The sequence below is a fragment of the Xyrauchen texanus genome, chromosome 33 (genome assembly GCF_025860055.1).
Source record: "Xyrauchen texanus isolate HMW12.3.18 chromosome 33, RBS_HiC_50CHRs, whole genome shotgun sequence".
NCBI lineage: Eukaryota > Metazoa > Chordata > Actinopteri > Cypriniformes > Catostomidae > Xyrauchen > Xyrauchen texanus.
In genome coordinates, this window is record NC_068308.1 from 941,049 (window position 1) to 963,031 (window position 21,983).

General features: G+C 36.6%; 1 protein-coding gene across 1 annotated transcript in view; it reads right to left on the minus strand.

The window, feature by feature from the left end:
* The window catches only part of htra1b (HtrA serine peptidase 1b), a 102,196-nt gene extending 81,697 nt beyond the window's left edge, over nt 1-20,499 (minus strand). Inside the window, exon 1 of the mRNA XM_052102785.1 lies at nt 19,943-20,499. Within this exon, the coding sequence (XP_051958745.1) occupies nt 19,943-20,402 (460 nt within the window). The 5' untranslated portion in view covers nt 20,403-20,499. The remainder of the gene's footprint in view (nt 1-19,942) is intronic.
* Between the last annotated feature and the right edge of the window lie 1,484 nt (nt 20,500-21,983).

Here is a 21,983-nt window from a genome sequence, read left to right on the forward strand (position 1 = left end):
CTGCTCTCCTATGGAATAGATTAACCCAGCTCTCGGTTCCCACCACTATCTGTCAGTGGATCACCAGCTTTCTGACAGACAGGCAGCAGTTAGTGAGACTGGGGAAATTCACTTCCAGCACCTGTACGATCAGCACTGGTGTCCCCAGGGATGTGTGCTCTCCCCACTACCCTTCTGTCTCTGTATACAAATGACTGCACTGCCAAGGACCCCTCAGTCAAGCACCTGAAGTTTGCAGATGTCATCTGCCTCATTCAAGATGCTTACAGAAAGGAGGTTGAAAGGAGGTCAGTTGCTGTCAAAACAACCTGTAGCTGAACATGCCCAAAAAAGTGGAGATGGTTGCGGACTTTAGGAGGAACACCCCAGCATCGACCCCACTCACCATTCTAAACAACACTGTGGCAGCAGTGGGGTCATTCGGGTACTTGGGCACTACCATCTCACAGGACCTGAGGTGGGAGACCCACATGATTCCATGGTGAAAAAGGCCCAGCAGAGGTTGTACTTCCTTCACCAGTTGAGGAAGTTCAACCTGCCACAGGTGCTGCTGATACAATTCTACTCAGCATTCACTGAGTCTGTCCTCTGCACTTCTATAACTGTCTAGTTTGATTCAGCTACCAAGTGAGACATCAGAGGAATACAAAGCATAGTCCAGACTGATAAACACATTGCTGGTTCTCACCTTCCTACCCTCCAAGAACTTTACACCACCAGAGTGAGGAAAAGGGCTAGAAAAATCACTCTGGGCCCCACTCACCCAGCACACTAACGTTTTGAACTGTTGTCCTCAGAAATGACACTAAACAGAATAAAACCTTTATATTGTCAAATTAGGTAATACATCAATTGTGTTAAAGGGTTAGTCACCCCAAAATGATAATCCTCTCATGATTTTACTCACCTTTAAGCCATCCCAGAACATTTTTATAAGCACATTTCATTCTTTTTTTTCATATAATGTAAGTAAACAGGTACCTTCAGACTTCTGGCTGTTTGACGGTCAAAACATTATATTTAGGCTGCAAAAGCAAAAGTAATCCACATGGCACAAGTCAATCAATTAATTTCTTCTGAAGCAAATCAATAGGTTTGTGTAAAAAATAAATAGATAATTAAAACTTTATTAACTTAAACAAAATTGCATCCTGCCAGCAGTCGACGCAGGAGAGCGGCGTCTGGGCAGAGCGAGGCCAGGATAAGTGGTGAATGAGGTCCACCTGTGTGCCACACCACAGCTCACGTTCAAGTGAGGGGTGGCGGGAGTATTTGAGGAGAGGAGACAGTGGCAAACGAGAGAGAGATGCTTGAAGCTGACTGTGTGTAGTGTTGAGCTGAAAAGCCAACAGAGTTTATGTGTAGTGAAGCTGAAAATCATAACGTAGTGTGAAGCAGTGTGTTATTGTGTGTGACTGAAAAGTGCAACAATAAATGTCTACATGTTTTGTCAAGTTGGCCTAAGCTTCCTCCTTCCACAAACTGTTACAGGTATGTTAACAAAAGAAGTCAGAAGCTCACACGTTGTGTAAAACAGAGGAATGAACGTCATTTCAAACAGCAATCCAGCACTGGCTGGAAGTAACGATTTAAAGCTAAAAACGTTTTAACTATCAAAATTAATTGATCGACTGGAGTTGTGTGGATTAATTTTATGCTGCCTGATTATGACTTTTGGACCATCAAACAGCCAGCAGTCTGATGGCACCTGTATACCTGCATTATATGAACAAAAAGAGCTGAAATGTGCTTGTAAAAATCTTCACTTCGGTTCTGCTGATGTAAGTCATACACATCTGGAATGATTACAAGTTAGTAAATCATGAGAGAATTTGTATTTTTGGGTGAACAATCCATTTAAATAAATGACACTGATACATGTCTAAAGTTGTTAAATGATTATGTTTTAGATGCTGTCAATCTTGTGTTTCAGTGTCAATGCTAACTTAAGCAAAATATACATGTTCTAGAAGCACACATACTTTCGAATACTCATGAGGTCAACTTGGTCTCTTGATAATTGTACACCTGCAGAACTAATGCTTGCATTCCAGTCGCATTGTTTGTACTATGCTATTGGGTTTTTCATTATCGAAAACACATCACTAAACATGAACACAACACAAACTGAACACAGAACAATGAAAACACATCTGTTTAGCTGTGAATTCCCTGAATGAGCACTGTGCTGCACTGTATCAGCTTATTTCTGTATTATTTTTCTTTCCTTTTTATTGATTTGAATACATTTTGAAATATCTTTTTTTTTTATCTCATATCTTTTTTTCTTATATTTTTTTAAGTGATTTTAAAATGGACTTTTCTCTTCACCATTTCTATGTCAAACACTTTGAATTACCAAAGTGTATGAAATGTGCTATTTAAAGAAACTTGCCTTGCATTATCCTATGCTTACTCTATGCAATTGAACTCCTGCATAGAGATAGCATTGTCATTTTGTTTTATAATATGTCGTCTTGCGAGCATCAGTCAATGAAACGCTTTTCTGGATATAAGAGATATTAAGTGGGAATATCCCACATACCGTACACACACAAAAGTACTTTGGATAGACCAAAAGGGGTCAATTTATGGCTAGTTAGCATTGGCAGTTAGCCATAACTACACCATTCTTATTGATGTCTATTCAATGGAAGCCCTGTTTTCTGAAAATAAATAATGAAATGAATCAACATCCCAGCTCATGCACCAGCAGGATAGTTGCTAATGAAGGGCTTGGGACTGTGCATGTTCTCGTGCAGTAAATTAGATGGCCTACACTTAACCATGTTTTCAATTACAGGTGATAAAAGATAGCAAGTTATGACCATGTGTAATATGGAAGTTCACACATGTGGGACAATACTTTTCTAAATGAATGCATTCACTTATCAGCCTCATGTGAACTGCATTGTGTCATCAGCAGCTGCACCTGCTATTGAGGGAAGGCTTAGAAGCTTAGAGACAGTTGTGATGTAATGTCATTTGTGTGCTATTAGTAGGTCACATCTTATTGGTTTAAATAAAGAGATGATACCTTACTGACAGTGGCATTAGTGCAGCAGCTTCTGAGACAACAGTACACTCATTCAAGAGAACCTGTTTGAAAGTTAAACGTTTCTACAAACTTAAATTTGTTCTGCATTTGAGTTTTTCATGTGTTAGAAAACTGAGAATTATAGGGCAAAATATAAATTTTCAGATTAATTGCAATCTTCATTTGAACAATCCCAATAAAAATGTTTACAATCCAAAGATATATCTTTAACTCTATGCGCAACCCTCTACAATGTGAGTAATCGCACACATATGCGACCAAATGTCATGCTATTTGACTTAAAATGTCAAGAGTTAAAGTTGGTTTGACTCGTTCCGTGTAAAGTGTAAAATGTACTTTATAACTAAAATATCATTTTAAGCTCGAATGGGCCGGATGAGCTGGCGGGCCCGAACGAGAAAAACATAATAGTCAAAATATTAACCCTCTGTGGTCGACAGACGCGCCGACGCGTCCTGCTGGATATTTTCGTCATTACAGCGGAAACAACATAGAATACTCCGGAATTTTGGGTCATACAGATAAGTGTAAGACATCATTAGAGACTATAAAGGGTCTACTTTTATTTGTGTACACTCACAATAACAACAAAACATAAAATAATAAATACAATAAAATAATTGAAATTTAAAACAAATATTCTCCTGCAATGTAATCTGTATGAAACAAAAGTGATGTACAGTTTCTCCTGGCTCAGCTAATTATCTCTAATGTGATCAAACCCACCAGCAGAGTGCATCATTCATACGCTAATGTGCTGAGACGATCAATACAAGTCCATTCACTTTTCTGTGCGTTTGAAGGACAGCACAATACACAACTGAGAAAACTCCTGTATAGTGACGAAGAGTTAACATTTTCCTCAGAAGAAGAGCGGGACTCCGATGAACATTTGTATTTTGAAGAGAGACTTGATCCAGCCGAGGATACAATTTCGGACGAGTAAGTCATTTAGTTTTCATTAGTTGACATACTATTTTATATAAACATGTACATATTTTACTAGTGGGACTGTTTCCAGACAGGATTCAGAGTATTGACATTTGAAATATGTCCTAATAAGCAAGTTTTAGTTACATTAAAATGCTGTTTCTGCATTTTTCGTCATTTAAATTGTTTTTGTATGATATAAATATGATATTTAATATGATATAAAAATAATATGAATGTTTAGATTATATTTTAACTAGTGTTTATGCTGCCTCATTATCATCAACAAAGCTTGTGCTTGCAAATGTGTTCAGGTTAAATGAGTAAAATGCACTTTTAAATATGCCCATATTAGAAAATCATCATATTGTAATGATTTCTGAAGGATCATGTGACACTGAAGACTGCAGTAATGATGCTGAAAATTCAGCTTTGATCACAAAATGCATTTTACAATATATTCAATTGAAAATTGTTCTTTTAAATTGTAAAAAGAGTTCAGAATATCACTGTTTTTGGATCAAATAAATGCATTCTTGGTGAGCAGAAGAGACTTCTTTTAAATGGTAGTGTAGGTCTAAAATTAAGTAAAGTCTTTATGTAAAGAAAATGTATAGTCAGATTACTTCTTTTAACTTAAAACTTGATTTTGATTATTAAGTCTCCTCACATTCATTCTCTTTCTGTCACATTCCTCATTGATAGGCCCAGGGGAGGGGTCTTTTGTCTCCTCGGGTGTGAATTACAATCAATATTCATGATCATTCACTCCTCCTCGCATATGACCTTTCAACACTAAAAGTGTCTTACAAAGGTTTAATTACTATATTGTTTTGTATGAATGAGTGATCAGGATAGTTTTCACCAGACCCGGCGCCAGACACAAATTCACGGATGGGCATTATATTTTATTCAGGGGGGCACAACTGAGATAAACCTAATTCCCTAATTGCATAATAACATTAAATAATATGACCGATTATGAATTGAATATGTATGATACAATGATAATGATCGATAGTAGCCTGTTACATAATGTACTGACGCTATTCAAATTCATAACTGACGCTAAAGATTTGTGCTGTTTAGGCTCGCGCAGCCTCTCAATGAAACAAATAGGCCTAACTGCAGCTCACACAAGGAAACTCAGTTAGCATACTGCGGTAAAAAATTCAAAATGTGTAAGTTAGTTTTTATAGTTATAACACGAAGCAACACCATACAACCAAGTGCTGAATACCATCACGATTGAAAATGTAACACTGATTTCGACAGTTCAATAAACAAGTAATTCATATTAAGTCACTTACATTTTAGATTGACTTTTTGTTCTATTTTAAAACAAAGATCCCAGCAGAAACAGAATGCATCTCACAGTCAACCGTGTTTTCATTACTAAATGATTCAGTGTTTTAAACGAATCGGTTGAGTCAAAGATTCAATGACCCATTCATGAACGACTACTTTATTCTTGATGAATCAGCTGTTTGAACGAATCGTTTAAACAAATGACTCAATGACTCGCTTAACACAGCAGCGGCTTATCCCTTACCCACCTGTGGCCGTGACGTCCCTTGCTTGAGGCTATGGCTTTGGCAAGTAACGTTAGACCAACTAGTATAGCTGGAATGGGTAGCCTCTGCAGTGTTGGGAGTTGGATCGACCTCTTGTGAACTGCTACACCCTGGGTCTTCTCCCCTTACCTCGCTGCTCTCTTCTGCCAACTTTGGTGGTCTTTGATTAAAGAAACGCCGTATATCCATGGTAACTGTCACACGAAATAGCTCAGCATAGTTGTTTAAAAAAAAACAGCTATCGTTATTAAGCGCTACTATGCTTAGGACACAAACAAACATTCCCGGCTCACTATCGACAAACCAATCAAATCCATTTAAAAATATTATTTTTTAAATCAGACCAAACACATTTTTATTTTTATTCAGGAGTTTATTCATCATGTATATACAAAACGACAACTTATCAACTTGTAACGAAAGTTACAGTAGCCTATTGATAAAAAAATATAAATAAAAGTGCAAACAAGCAAGGACTGGTGGTTGGTCGACTCCCGCGGGACTACTAACATTTACGACTAGATCTGATGGTCGAGTGCGGTCGCGGGCGGTAATGGGTTGCGGGAGAATAAAACGATTCGTGGGATTCCCTACTAAATAAAACATCCAAAAACAAATACATTGTTATTCATCTATTGCACAAAAGCAATAAGAACATCTAAACAAAATAACGATTTACAGTCGCAAGCATAAGTAGGCCTAGATGTTCTCATTATAACGTGTTTTTGCAGCGTTGTGCAGTGTAGCCAATCACAGACATATGTGTTGATTTCTAAAACGCAATGGCCAATCAGATGCATTTCAGATAAAATCCACTCACCGCTCAAAAAGTTGGAGTTTTTGTTCAGTGCTGAATTCTGCATGCTAAATAATAAAAGAGCTTTGTGAGATCGCGATGAAATGAGATGTGAGACGTGACGTAGAGTTGATGAAGGGAGACAGGATCGTCCAGGGCGGGCACTAGTGACTCACAGGGCGGGCCAGGCCCCCCAATGCCCGCCCATGGTGCTGGGACTGGTTTTCACATCATTTTGTAGCAAAAACTCTAGGCTACAACATATAGTTCTCAAAAGTCTTGTGGACAAATGTTTAGTATGTGTTATATGACCTTATTTCAATGACTTAAAATTTTAGTTTTTTCAAAAACCATGCATAAACGTTATTTTCTCAAAAATACAAACATGTACACACATGTTGCTCACATATTATTGTAGCCCAGTTTGTGTTGAATACAGTGTTATCAGACTTTAGCCATTAATATGTTTTTAAGCAACTGAAAAAAGCACAAATGTCAAGGCATGTCAAAACTTCTCCAGGGCCCAAAACATCCTCAGACCCCAGAGGGTTAATAACTCCAGTCTTGGCCAACACAAATAGATATCGTTTGCAAGCTTTGCAGACAAATCAGAAGTGTTCCATTTTCATGATTTATTTAAAAAAATTGCACTGTACATTAAATCATTAAAAATACCAAACTGATCAAATACCCATGTGTCACATGTTGTTGGAAAGCTCTCAAAGAGTAGAATAAAAACAAAATAGTCAAAAATATAGTGAGTAATAAATAAATATTAGGGCTGTCAATCGATTACAATTTTTAATCTAATTAATTACATGGTGTCCCGATTAATTAATCGCGATTAATTGTATATACAAATATTTGCTGAGAAAGTCCCTCATATAACAATAATTCAATATATAATGATGAAATAATTATACATACTTATCTTTATATATTATATATATATATATATATATATATATATATATATATAAATATAAAAAATATTCAGATAATTAAAATGCATTACATTCTTGTGGCAGAAGAGTTCATCATTAATAAGACAATACAAAAAGCAGCTTTAGAATACAATGTATTGTTTATTACCATATTATTGATCATAAGTCAATCATTGGCATACAGTTCACAGCAATCCATTTCACAAGTGAATTTGTCAATCAGTTGGACATTTATTACAAGGACTTGTCAATCTACACCTGCGTCAGACATTTTGTATTTTTTTAGAAACAATTGTCAGGGGTATACATAGTACAAAATACTACAGATATATTTTATAATGCCAAGACATTATATTCATTACATAGTGCAATGGTTTTTAATGCTTTGGAGTAGGGCTGCACAATTAATTGAAATGAAATCAAAACCGCGGTATGAACTTGTGCAATTATTAAATTGCAAAGGCTGTGATTTAATTAATTAAATATATTCTGCTCCCTTCAAAGTGTATTTGCGCTGCTCTGTCCAGTCTATATTAAGTCATTGTTACGGTGTTTTCAGAGCGGTTCTGTGCTCCATAACTCCCTCTCATGCTTAGAGTAACAGAAGTGCTCTGAGTTCGGTTCCGTTTGCTTATATGTGCTAAACGCTTTATTTACACTAAATTGGCGTGTCCTGCGTGAACCGTTTTTTTATTATTACGGTAGCAGCATCTCAGTCTATGAAGGCACAGATATCATAATAATAACGCAGAATACAAGATGGGGTATAATTCAAACATCTTTATTAAATGATTGCTGAGCAAACAGCATTAACAGTAACACCTGTAGAGTCCAGAAACTTCTCTTTATTCTCCTGTCATTTGTTTACCTCACGAGAGAGCGTGTCGCCCTTATTACACTCCCCGCGGAAACAAGTGAAAGCGGAACTAATATTACCAACATCCAACAAAATGAAAAGGAAGGAACATACATATAATAAATCTATATCAAATATTTAGTTACTATAATATAATTTGAATACAAATAATTAAATTAAATGACAAACTAACCAAAATGTTCACTTTAAATATAATTACACCAATGGGTTATCAGTTCAACTTCAGTTTGACATTAAGCCTCATTCTTTAGGACTATCTTATATACAGTAAAGAATAGTTTGTATAAGCCTACTAGTTTTTAAGGCCTAGAATAAAGAGTAACATTTATATTTTAAAATTATATTTTGTTTATACTGAATTATTCAATCAACCAACATTATTTTTGACAGCAAAAACTAGGCAACAACTATGGCTCAATAACTGCTATGTGCATAGAACACTATCTCATAGTACGGCCGATTTCTTTGCATTTTTTAACATAATCGGTATCGGCCAATATCCCAGTATATCAAGCCGATTATTAGGCAGGCGCATCTGTGGGCAGCCTAGTGTTGTTGTGGAACACGTGTTCCACGCATGCTGCCCCTAGAGTCATTTTCCAGCAGAGTGAGCAGACCTCATCCAGTGCCTAAGGAAGGAGCTAAGTTCCTTAGAGAAAACAGTAAGGATTAAATTTGTATAACTTCTTTATATTTAATTAAAAACTTTTGATATGTTACTGCCAACTTCAAGAAAAAACACGACGTTTGGCTACTTTGGATATTGATAGCGTAGTTGAAGTTGCATTATCACAGCAGAAGGGTTGCTATCATGTTACAATAAGCAAGAATTTTGCAATTACAGACAATGAATCTGAGACTTTTATTTGTTCTGTTTGTGTGTCTTATATTTGAGAGGGTTGTCACTCAATGCAGAGAAATAAGTAATAAAAAGATACCAACGCACTATAGGCTATTGAAGGACTGGCTTTGGTAAGCTCGGACGTTACCGGTTCTGCTGTCGGTACTGGAGAAATTAAGAAAATACATTCGTTATTGCTATAAAGAGAAAGTTATTTTATCTCGCCAGCCATTTCTATGTATAATAAAATGAAACCATTTGTCTGTGATGCAATTTAGCTATTCGCAGTCAGAGAGAGAGAGAGAGAGAGAGAGAGAGAGAGACAGAGAGAGAGAGATAGATCTCTCATGCGGAGCCACAGCGAGCACAACACGAGCCCTGCTAAATGAGTGACAGAACGAAACATTCAGACATAGCCTGGTTTAGATCTGTGATATTAGTCTGATTTTATTTTAGATTTCGCCTTCCAAAGATTATAAAAAGAATATTTATACATAAGCCGCATTCTGTCTAGCACAACTTCCTTCCCTTCACAGCGGTGCACTGACATTTCTCCCTAAAACTCAAACTTAACGTCAGAATCAGCACGATCGGTGTTTGTTCCTAAGGCGGCGCGCGCTCCGAAACAGACCGCAAAGTATAGGCTACTTTGGGTTTCATGTGCGCGTCTAAACGATCAACTATACACAAAAATATGTCAAAACGACCGGCTTGGAGATTCACTTAAACACAGTTTATGGAAATAGTTGGGAGAAAATATGCTGCATCAGGAGTCTATTAGATCTGAACTCGGTCTTAAAGGAGAAGCATCCTATTAAACATGTGACGATTGAGTCATTACTGCGAATCAAACAACAAAAGGCAAAGAGAAAATCACTTACAGCTCTTGAATGAATAACTTCTGCATTAATAAGCATTAATCTATCTATGATAAACTATGCAGTGTTATTTTACAATTGATTACTTTATTAGATTTCTTTTTAGACCACACCTGAACAGTAATGTTAGTAGACCTTCCTGAAATTAAATCACTGTGCCTATATAACGTTTATATTTGTGTAATATATATATATATATATATATATATATATATATATATATATATATAACAAAAAGAACCGTTAAGAATACAGTTGAAGTACCGGATCGATAAGCAGTATCGGTAAGATAGTAATACCATTAAAACCTTAACGATACCCATCCCTAGTTATGCCTGTGCTTCTCTTGGATGCTCTGAATATTGGATTACGTGTCTGGATTGCCCCTTAATTAAAGCTGCATTTGGATCTCAACCTTCGTGTCTCGGAGCAGTTCGTAACACCTGCTTCGTTTATTTAATATATTGGTTATACATTATTTATACAATATGTTTTTACATTATACATGTTTAATTTAAGTGTACAAGTGCAGATCGGTCAAGTGTTCAATAAATGTATTTGTTGAGAAATGTTGTCTATCTTAAGTAATTATTTGTGTTACATTTTATATTTCAAATAAAAGGTTCAAATAAGAGGTTAAAAACAAGCACATATCGGCCAAAATAAATCGGCAGCATTAATCGGCCATCGGCCGACCCGGATTTCAAAAGATCGGCATCGGCCTGAAAAAACCCATATCGGTCGACCTCTACTACTGAGTACTGGTCGGCGCTGCACTGTCTGTTGTCCTGTTCATTGTCAGAAATTTGTTGTACCGTCCCGTACTTTTTGCACACATTTGCACATGCACTTTATATAGGTATATAAGTATATATAGGTATTTTATATAGGTATGTTATTTAGTCTGTGTTGTCTCATGTGGTCCTATGTTGGTCCTTTGTTGTTTTATGTAGCACCATGGTCCTGGAGGAACGTTGTCTCGTTTTGCTGTGTACTGTACTAACTGTATATGGTTGAAACGACAATAAAAACCACTTGACTTGACTTGACTTGACTTGACTTGGTTGGGGACAGGGATCCAGAGGGAAACAGGGAAATTTAGTTAACAGTGACAGTGAGCAGAAAGTTTACATATAACCAGATTTGACAGCTGCTGATAAAAGTTAAATGATCAGCATCGATTAGTGAGATGAAAATTGGAGATCGGTGCCAGATTTTAAAATCCTGATTGGAGCATCCCTAATACCTCACGGTTGACTGTGTTTCTAAAATTAATGATGATGTTTAGCGGGCTGAGACCCTGTCAAAAAATGGCCAAAACCGGTACATGGTGGACGGTAACATTTGAATATGAAGAAGACTTTGTTTCACTGTTTATATCTTTATTCGTGGTTGAACTGAAAAAAGGTCTCAGTTTGGTTCTTTTTAAGAGGGCTCAAATGTGAAAACCCCAGCAGCCTTTCTGCAGTTGAACATGTGGAAAACATCACCATCATAATTGCAGTTCAAATAGCAATTGCAATATTTTTCAAAATAATCGCAATATGACTTTTTGTCCAAATCGTGCAGCCCTACTTTGGAGTTGTTGGAGGTACAAACAGTATTTAAATAATATTTTAAGTCTTTATAAAAAAAGTGCAAATAGGGGCTTTATAGACATAAATTTACACTTATGTATAAAAAAAACTTTGCAAGAAAAATAAACCGATTAATCAGAAAATATTCACTTTTTCAATTAAAAAAACTGTGAAAACCAAATAAAACATCTTTATAAAGCAAAGAAAACTAGTTAAAATAGAGGTATGTACAAACAAACAAAATCTTCTCCAAAATACTTCAGCGTGGACACATTCCAAAAAAGGGGCAGATTCATCTACAGCATTACAGAAGGAGCAAAGTGGATCTATTTCAGGGAGCATGTTGTAAAAATGGGTAAAAATGGTGTAACAGTTTAAAGGACTCCTCCTTAACCTTGTTGTAATTAAATATTTGTGAGGTAAAGACCGTATGACCTGCATCAGACATGCTTGTGTCGCGTCTCGAGTGCATTGCGTCATAAAAATAAAATGTTTAGGTCACTGTGTCGAATTAAATATAGTTTAATACTCAATCTTTAAACACATCTTGAGATCCCTTGGTTCCCATTTGCGCTCCAAGTGTTTTGAACGCAAGAACGTAAAATATGTTTGTGTTGTTCTGCTGAAGTGTTTCTTCACTGTATAAACTGTGTGTTGCTCATACAGCTGAAGTTTCACTTACTGCCCCCTGGAGTAAACAGGTGGTACTACAAGCTTGCATTTCTCAGGTATTTCTCAGGAAAGCATTGCGATTAATTGTGTACATTTTTTTAACATGTTATTTTTTGTAAAATGAATCGCACATTATTAACATGTTAAATCGACAGCCCTACTAAATATATGTCTTTGACAATTATGTTGGTGTTGCTTATATGCCGTGTTTTCGCTTATAACTTCACGAAATATAAACAGAACATCAAATATCTCACATCCCATTAATCCACACACAAGATAATCAGATGTATATAGATCATTAGATAATCCACATGAAGCACAATGTTACATATGGCCACCAGGAGATGGTGCCAAACACATGACACAGACTAAATGATGACTCAAATGACACAGAATGAAACTCATTCTGTGAAATCTCATGACTAAAATCATGTCTGCATGCTATGCAAACCTTTAGTCATTGTTGTGTTTGCATGTGTAATTAGTTCTTATGTACAATTATTTTGTTTTTTTGTTTTGTGTAATTTTTTAAGAGGCTTTTGGACATTTGGAGACATTTTTAGACACATAGTAGTTAGAAATAGTTTGATAATAATAACTTATTATTTCTTTGTTGTATCAGCACAAAATTGTTCTCAGATACAGTTGACATAATTGGCAACAAAGCAAAAGCAGTCTTTAAGAGCCACCTTATTTACACCCAGAAATGTATCATGTCAAATCAGAAAAATATGAAATACAGTTCTTGGCTGAATGTTTTTTAAATTTTTATTATTATTCATTTTTTCATCAGTTTCTTTGGCTGAGAGTCTCAGAATGTATCATAATCTACAGTATATATATATATCTTTTTTTTAAATGATACCAAACACTTGACCCTCATTGATTTTTTGTTTGTTTTTTGTTTTGTTTTATTGTTCACCAGAAGAAAACTGTAGTGTAAAAGTAGCTAATCCTCAATAACAATTTGAGTTTATGTCTATAGCACACATGATGTGAGCCAATTTACACATCAAGGTTCATCAAATACAGTATCTCACATGCAAACACCTCAAACTAAGATGTTTTAACAGTGGTCACAGTGAAGCATGAAAATAAAATGAACAAAATCAGTTATGTAATATCTGGCAACCAACAGTTATATGCTTCGGCTCAGACATGTCCCAGTCAATGGGGTTAACACATGCCTACTCTCTGATGATTTTTCCACATCTGTAGCACCTTGCCTGATCCCAGAACTGCTGTGTCAGTGCAAAATTCTTCCGAGTTTTTCCATGTTTTTCTTCCTACACCACATGCCACCAGCTGCGATGCCTCGCGGTATGGATTTTCCCCCTGAATGCAAACTCAGCACTTAAAGAAAGTGTGTGTGTGTGTGTGTGTGTGTGTGTGTGTGTGTGTGTTGACTTCACAGCAGAATAACACACTACTTCAGTGAATGTTTGACAGAGGCTCTTTAGGCTTTCAATTCTGCAGGCCAATTCACCAAACAATTTCACCACTTTTGCACACTATATTTCAGTGCAAAATGTTGCGTCTTATTCAATAAGCACCCACGTCCAGTTGAAATTCTGATCTGTTGCTCAATAAATCATCTATTCACTCCAGAACTGATGTCTGTCAGCAATTAAAGCCAGTCCCTGTTTTCTCGGTTCAAGACATTTTCAAAGAATGAAGTCATGCATATGTCCTTCATAGATCACTTGGGAGATAACAATGCAAAAGTGTTTGGGCAAGAGTCTTGGTCCTGCCATTACAGGGGCGTTGACACCATGAAAGGGTGTTTCTTCAATTACCAGCATTTTCATGTCCCAGGGGTAAATTTGTATTAAAACGAACAGATTTGAACTTCTTTCTTTTTGTTATATGAAGGTCACATTAAAACTGACTTGAAAATGTTTCACAAGGCCTTTTTGCCACTTTCAAATGTCTTTAATGTATACATTGTGCTATTTTAGCATTGTCCCAGGCCCAGACTTTCAATATTAAACTATGAAAATCCATCATAAAAATAATGATTTCTTGTTTAAAACAATGACTTGGACCTTTATGTTTACCCACGTTTAATAAAAAGGAATGTAATAGGAACTTGAAATATTTCAAATTAATGATTCGATTTTATTCAAAACATGCCGAGTAATCCAAAAGTAATACAAAAATAATCAGACTGGAAGTGTAATTACTCATGTAAATTGTAATCGGTACCATATTACATATCAAAAGTAATCTACCCAGCTGAATCTCACTTGTGAGCAGAATATTGAATTGCCCATTATTTCCAGTCCAATTATGCAAAAAGTGTAACAAATACTATTTATTGTATGTATACGTACACAAAATACTAGAAATGAAATTGATCATAGCGAAGACAACAGAGTCTGACATTTTGTTCGACATTTTTTTACGTCATTTTCATCACAGCATGCCGTCCATAAAAAATGAACATATTCAGATGAATGAATGAAGAAAGAAAGACAGAATTCACCTGCAATGCGTGTATTTCCTCTGTTGGACATATTCAATAAACTACTGAGATTGTGAAAAGTGTGTTTAAAGAGTTTATTTTTCTAAAGGTCCACAGGGCCAAAAGCGCCCATAGTGAATTAATAGCATGTGTTTTATTGAAAATGTGGATTACGTAGAACACAACATCTCATAGACTGTAAAACTTGACCTAGATATGGATCCTCAGAGAATACATTTGTTAGATAATGTCCAGCTTCAGGAAGTCCAGATGAAGATGACTTCATGAGATGTGTTGCGGAAATGGCTTTGAGGAGAAACAGTTTTGTCTCCAGATCTTAGATGAGCTTTGAATTGTGCCTGACACGCACACTCACTCGCACACACACACACACACACATACACACACTCACATACATACACACTCACTCACACACACACACACACACTTATGTCTGTAACCTAATGAGCCAAAAGAAATACGTGGAAACCTGTGTTGTTTAGATTTGTGCGAAAGCACCAGGCTTGATTTGGAAGTCATTAGGTCCAATGACATAAAGGCCGGCTGAAATCGAATTAATCATGATGAGGTCAGCTAAGGGTTGTGCAGTGTGTGTGTGTGTGTGTGCTTCAAGAACTTCAACTTGAACATGATGTATACAAAACAAGTTCTGTTCCAACACTTAGTGATCCGCTTTTCTGTCTACTACTTACACAGGCAAGGCAGAAACAGACCTGAAATGAAACCTGAAAAGTGACCGATTTAAAGTGCTCTAGATAGGCAGCTACTCTGCAGCACCACTCAAAATAGCACTACTCACGTGAAGTGCACGGGAAACCATGTTTGCCATTAAATGTAAATGGGTGTTACACATGTTAACATGATTTTTGTGTGATAAATTCACTTACTGACCTTATTTGTGTAAAGTTATATCCAATACTGGGTTTACAGGGTTTTTACTGTCATGCAACGAAGTTGTAAGTTTATGTAATATACATTTAAAAAAACTTTCCACAGATGCGGTCAGTAAGTGATTGACACTAAAATCATGTTTACACACATATTGTTTGTGTCTTGTGTCTATACTTGTGAAACAGAGACAGATTGATCTCACAGGAACGGCAATTCTTTTTTTAAATTAAAGAGGGATGACATTTTGTGAGAGTGTGTCAAAATGATGCAGTTAATTAAGCTTAACATGTATTGAACCCAGAATATTCCTTCAAGTAATGAGTGGCTTGTAGTTTGGGAAGATACAGTTTCAAAGCAGCTTCACCAACACTGTTCTCTCGTGTCCACTATTGGGCAGATTCTTTCACAAAGCTTGTCTCAATGCATGCTGGAATTGTCTTTGCTGCAAAGAATTACATGCATAGCTCCTTACAATTTGGCTAAAACCAGGTATCTTCGGAGGCAGCATAATGTTGCATTCCTTAAATGTCTAGGTAGTCAGCTTACTAGATTTTGGAAAAGAGCTAAAGATTGATTTTAAAGTGTGCATTTCCAGTTTGATCATTGATAACAATAAAACACCCCTATTTAAAAAACTCTGCTGGCTTTATTTTACTCTTATCAACTGAATGCAAAACAAATGCACTGGAGTTAAATGTCCTCTGAGTTATGACAGATCCACTGGATTTATTGTGTCCTCGAAAGGACTCTTTTGAAATCAACTTTTATACTGCTATTTCTGTAGTATCTGGCTGAACTACGGTTGACTTCTCTAAACGGGTCCAGGTTTATCATGCAGAACGCTTGTGTGTGTGTGTCTGTGTGTGTTTATTTGCTGTGGAAGAGATTTACACTATATTTCCAGTGGCAGGCATTAATCGCACATACATCAGAGCTCTCTTTCTAGTAACGGGGCTTCAGATGAACTGACAGCATCTAATAAACTTCTGAGTTTTCTGAGAGAGCCAGTTTGAATCACACAACACCAAATTATCAATATCAGCCAGTATTTATTCATATATAGGTATATATAACCTTGTGCGACCCCGTGTCCACGTGCGTGGATGTTGTATTTCGGATTTGCTATAAGCAACACATAATTGAAGTGCTCCTACAGATGCAGCACCAGCAAATGTGCCTCTGGTAAGAAATCTCTTTAAGATGTTCATTGAAACCTGTTTGATTGTAAAGAGGAGCGTCTCGACATTCACTTGATATGCCACATTAAAATATCCGTTCATTTTACATGATTAACATGATGTGCATTTCAAACTGTTCTGAGACCAGTGCAGACAGACAGCACACTGGAGGTTAAGTCATTCACTAAATAGGGAGCGTCCTATAGCATTCTCTCCTAAAATCTGATGAAAAGTTCAGTTTCAGGCTGCAGATGATGTTTGGATCACTCAACATGTTTGACACACATGGGACAATGATCATCAGTACATAGATTCACCAGTTTATAATGGATCATTTTATTCAACATGATTGTAATGATCATGTAATGGTCATCCAATCACAACAGTGATTGGATGATGCTGGACATTTATAATAAAATAAAATGTTTTTTTGCTACTCATCCTACAATGTTTGTCCGATTTCCACCAAAATTGTTTTAAAGTGATCGAGACACAAATGTTATCACTTTTTTTTTCTTGATGTTTGAAATCGTTCCTGAGAAATGGCTTCACGATTTTGACAGCGAGCTCACCAAAATGGACTTCATTCTATATCTCCGCAACACTTTTGACGGATTGTGACAAAACTTGGGTTGTGTCTCGTTTGGACACGTTCTTTAAAGGCTGCAGTATACCGAGTGTCCTACTTTAGATAAGCGTTGTTTAAATGAGACGGCCTTCGTAAGACAAACGGGAACAGAACGTAACATGGTTGCTATGACAGCACGCCACTCTTTAACAAACACAAGCGCTATGAGTGAGAAGGGAACAAAGTCCCTTTTGGAAGGGAATGTTTGAGGCAAATTTTAGGAGAGTTATAATGATTAATTAGTTATAATTAAAAATAAATAATTAAATGATAATTGTATTAATAACCCCAGTGAGCAAGCTGAAGGCGACTGTGTCAAGGAACACAAAACTCCATAAGATGTAGATTAATGGATAAAAATTATCTTGGGAGAAACCAGACTCACTGTGGGGGCCAGTTCCCCTCTGACTAACATTATGAATATAATGTAAATATTACTTATGTATAGTTAAAGTCATGGTTTAAAATTATTAAACTAAGTAAGGGTTAAGGGTCATTGTTTAAACATTGATTGTGTTTGAACTGTAAGATTAATGACCACAGGCTTTGAAGTCCATCTAGATTAATAGCAGAAGTTCACATAGATGCAATTGTCCTTGTTAATTGGCTGATGAAGGCTTTTGTTGGCAATTGTTAATTTATGGTCTACTGGTCAGGAGATAGCAAAAATGGCTATTTTGTCTTATAACTCTTGAACGCTTTGGCCAAAAATTCTAAAACTGGTCTCTTTTGCTTCAGTGAAACATTCTGAGTCAAATTATACACATATTTCCCATGTCGGCCATTTTGGGCATCGCCATTTTGAATTTTGTTGCAAAATGCTGTACTTTATGAACAAAATGGCGTATCATTATGAAACTTTGTATGTGTCATCAGGACTGAGAAGTTTGGGTCCGGTGCCACCTATTGGTGGAAAAAAATGGTTTATAATTTTGAGCTTATAACGTTTAGTGCCGTTGGTCTATTTTCACAGGACTGTTATCATTAAGTTCAGGAGGACTTGCCGAGTGCAACGATGCCATAATTACTATGGTTCGCCTTATGGTCTGTTACTTCTTTAAAAATAGTTCTGAAACTACTTCGGCAAACTGCTTCAAAGCCGTTCGTCCGATCGGAACGAAACCACCAAAAGAAGAAACATCATTAGTACATTTCTTCCGATAAAAGAGAACATGGCATCATTTTTCTGATAAATGCCAAAAACAGGTCGTTGAATTTTGAAAGTGGTCTCTGCTTTTACTTAAATTGATATAACTCTTAAGTGAAATGAGATATTTTCACCAAACTTGACTTATATAAGGGCTCATCCTGAGAACACACAGAAAAGTTTGTGGGGTTTGGCCATTTGGTGGCGCTATAACAGGGAACAATATGAAAGTGGCTCTAAATATAGAAACACTGGTCTGATTAATTTCTTAATTTGCATGCAGTGTTTTATGGGAGTTTCCATCATTGATCATGAGGACAGTTGCATATATTGAGAAACGTGGCAGCCATTGGCCAATCATCAACCCATTTGACATTGAGCACAACAAAATGAACTTGAGGCTGTAAGTTTGCATTTTTGTGAGACTGGTCTTGTTAGATTGTGTGGGTCATGCAGAGAACAATGATATCATGGTTGGCCATGAGTTGATTTTATGTGAATGTTTTGTTGTTGCTAATGCCCCTATAACATTTGTCCAATCAACATGAGAGTGAAATCTGCTGATTATTTGCAGACCATGCCTGAAAATATTAGCAAATAGATTTTTGTTGTTTCACAAACAAATTTGAAAGTACCAAATGTATAAAAAATACCAAAGAACCTTGCCCTGGGGGGTCATTGTTAATTCTGAATGACCTGTAGTAAATAACGGTAATCAAACGTTTTTGTTTTTTTTGGTTTAAATTGCATTAAATTAAATATTGCATAGATGTATTGCCTATAACTCTACGGATATAAAAACTGAGTTTTCCTATTTTTTCCCAAAAAACCTACAAAGTACTTGAGAATACACAAAGCAATGTATAGTGTGCAATGTTGCACTTAACACCCTCTGCACAACCTTGAGTAAACGCTCTTCACCACTATAAATGCACTAATAGCCAAAAGAGCAAGCACTTTTCTGTTCTGCCGATGATAGAGATTTTAATGTGCAAATACAACAGTAGTGTAACTTGAGAATCATGGCCATAGATGTTTGTTTTTTATCTTTAACTCCTACAGCATTCTTTCACTGCTCATGCTGATAATTGGCTTGCAGGCAGCTATATTTAATTATTATTATTTGCATGTTTATTAGGTGCAACTAGTTACAAATCAAAAAGGGAAATGGACAATGTACACAGCAGTCAAGTCTCAGGAGGAAAATGATTTTGAAGAGGAAAAGCCAGTCAAACATTTTAAGATGTAGACTACACAAACCCCAAACTGCAATCTACATTCGTATTCATCTACGTGAAAAGGAGGATTTTAACTCATACAATGTCACAAATGCCATCTGAGACCACAATGTGCAAAAATCCTGTTTAGGCAGCACACTGCATTTTGAGATTATAAAGACCAAAACGGCCTTTTATGTAGTCAGCAGCACAGTACACTAGTGTCTGAGACACATGCAGTCTAACCTTTCCCGCAGGCTCCTCTCTGGATGAAGATGATGAGCGGCTGCTGGAGCTTTTGCGCCCGGTTACTGACTCTCTTGAGCTCGCAGATGTTCCTGTAGGACACCCCGTCACTGCCGCACACGGGCTCCGGGCTCTTGCACACGCACACGCCGCTCTTTCCTCTCCTCCGCACGGTGGCCGTGGCTCCGGTCCCGTCGGACACGGCACACTCCAGACCCTCTCCACACTCCGGGTCTCCCAGCTTCCCCGTGCCGCCGCAGGGCTCGCCCTCGCCGGACGCGCACACCGGGCAGCAGTCGCACTGGTCGAGGATGTCTCCGGCCAGACATTCGGCCGGTACGGGTGGACACAGACTCTTGTCGCAGCGCTCCGGACAGCCGATCACATAGCGCTTGGAGATCCGCGCGTTGCACAGCAACGGCACCAGAATTAGACACGAGCATATGACCGATACACGCATTGTTATTATTCTGTAATAACTTACTGAGTTTTACAACTTTGGACTGAACTCTCGTCAGGAAGAAGGATGTCAATGCTTTATAAAGCCTGTGGAGAATAAACACGGACGCTGATTGATTATGCATGACGTAAGCGATGTGGGTGGGACGAAGTGCACTGGTAAACAAGGAGGCCACGCCCCCAGCATGTGTCTAAATATTATGATAAGAAATCCCATGCACACCTGTTGAGGAACAAACATCCATTTAAATGCCAAAGAGTCTTTCAATAAAGACATTTTTTATGGACATTTTGCTTTAAGTGGAGCAGCAAGTAATGCATTCAAAAGGTAGATATATTAAAAAGGTGAACATTTGTTTTTAATCCTGTTACACATATACAATATATTATATTTTGGTATAACACACACACACACACATATATATATAGCTTATATTATAATCAACATTATACATTTATATTATACTATTAACAAGACTTTATTTTAAAACAAGTTTCAAAAACTACATGTTTGTGTTTATTAAAGACTAAAGGCAGTTATGAGGGGGGAAAGCCTGTATTTGTTTTCTTTCTTGTATGGAAAATAGAAGCCATGACATTTTCATTGACATAAGTAGAGGATGTTCATTGATTTATACTGCCAAGCTCCAAAAAGGACAAAAAAGCACTATAAAAGGAAAATAGAAATATATATATATACGTCTCATGCACTAGTCTTCTGAAGCCATATGATAAGTGTGTGTGAGGAACAGACAGAACTGTTGTTGTTCATTGATAATCTTCCCTTCCGCCAAATCTCATTTGTGGCCATCTGCAAGAAAGTGTCTACACTTTAAAAATGTCATCATTTTAATGGTAAAAGACTGTAAAAATGCTGCAGTAACCTGTGGTTAATGGGTACTTACATTAAAATATACGGTAAAAAAATGATAATAAATTTAACATGACAATACATTTAATTTGACAGTACAATGTTGCAAGAAATATGTTTTTTATTTACTGTTTTATTTATTTTAAATGTACTGTATTATTAAGCAACAAGAGCATGTATGTACTTTTTATGGTAAATTATTGTTAAAATGACGGTAGAAAACAATAACCAGTCATTCCCAGAATTCCCTGCGTGACTCATCACATTTCATTATATTTTATTGGAATAGTAATGTCTCTTAATATTTTCAATATCAGTTGTGTATGCAGTTCACATGTTTTGTGTTTGTGTCTCTACATGTTTATTGATCATTGCTGCTGTAAGGGCCATTACTGATGAGCTTCACACCATCTGGTGTCTTTATACTAATTCAATTACAGTAATTAACAATACATTATAAAGTGAAAAGCAGATTTTTATACTTCCACAATGTTATCATTTAATAATACAAACAGTAATGAACTGTAACTTATACGGGCATCAAAATGACCATATTTATTTACAGTAAATATTTGGCAACCACAGCTGCTGATAATTTACTGTAAATGTTACGGAATGTTTTTTTTTTACAGTGTATTGGTGCCCAATTCTAATTGAATACAAGAGTGAATGAGATGTGAGAGCCACAATGATGACGATTTTCAAGATTTT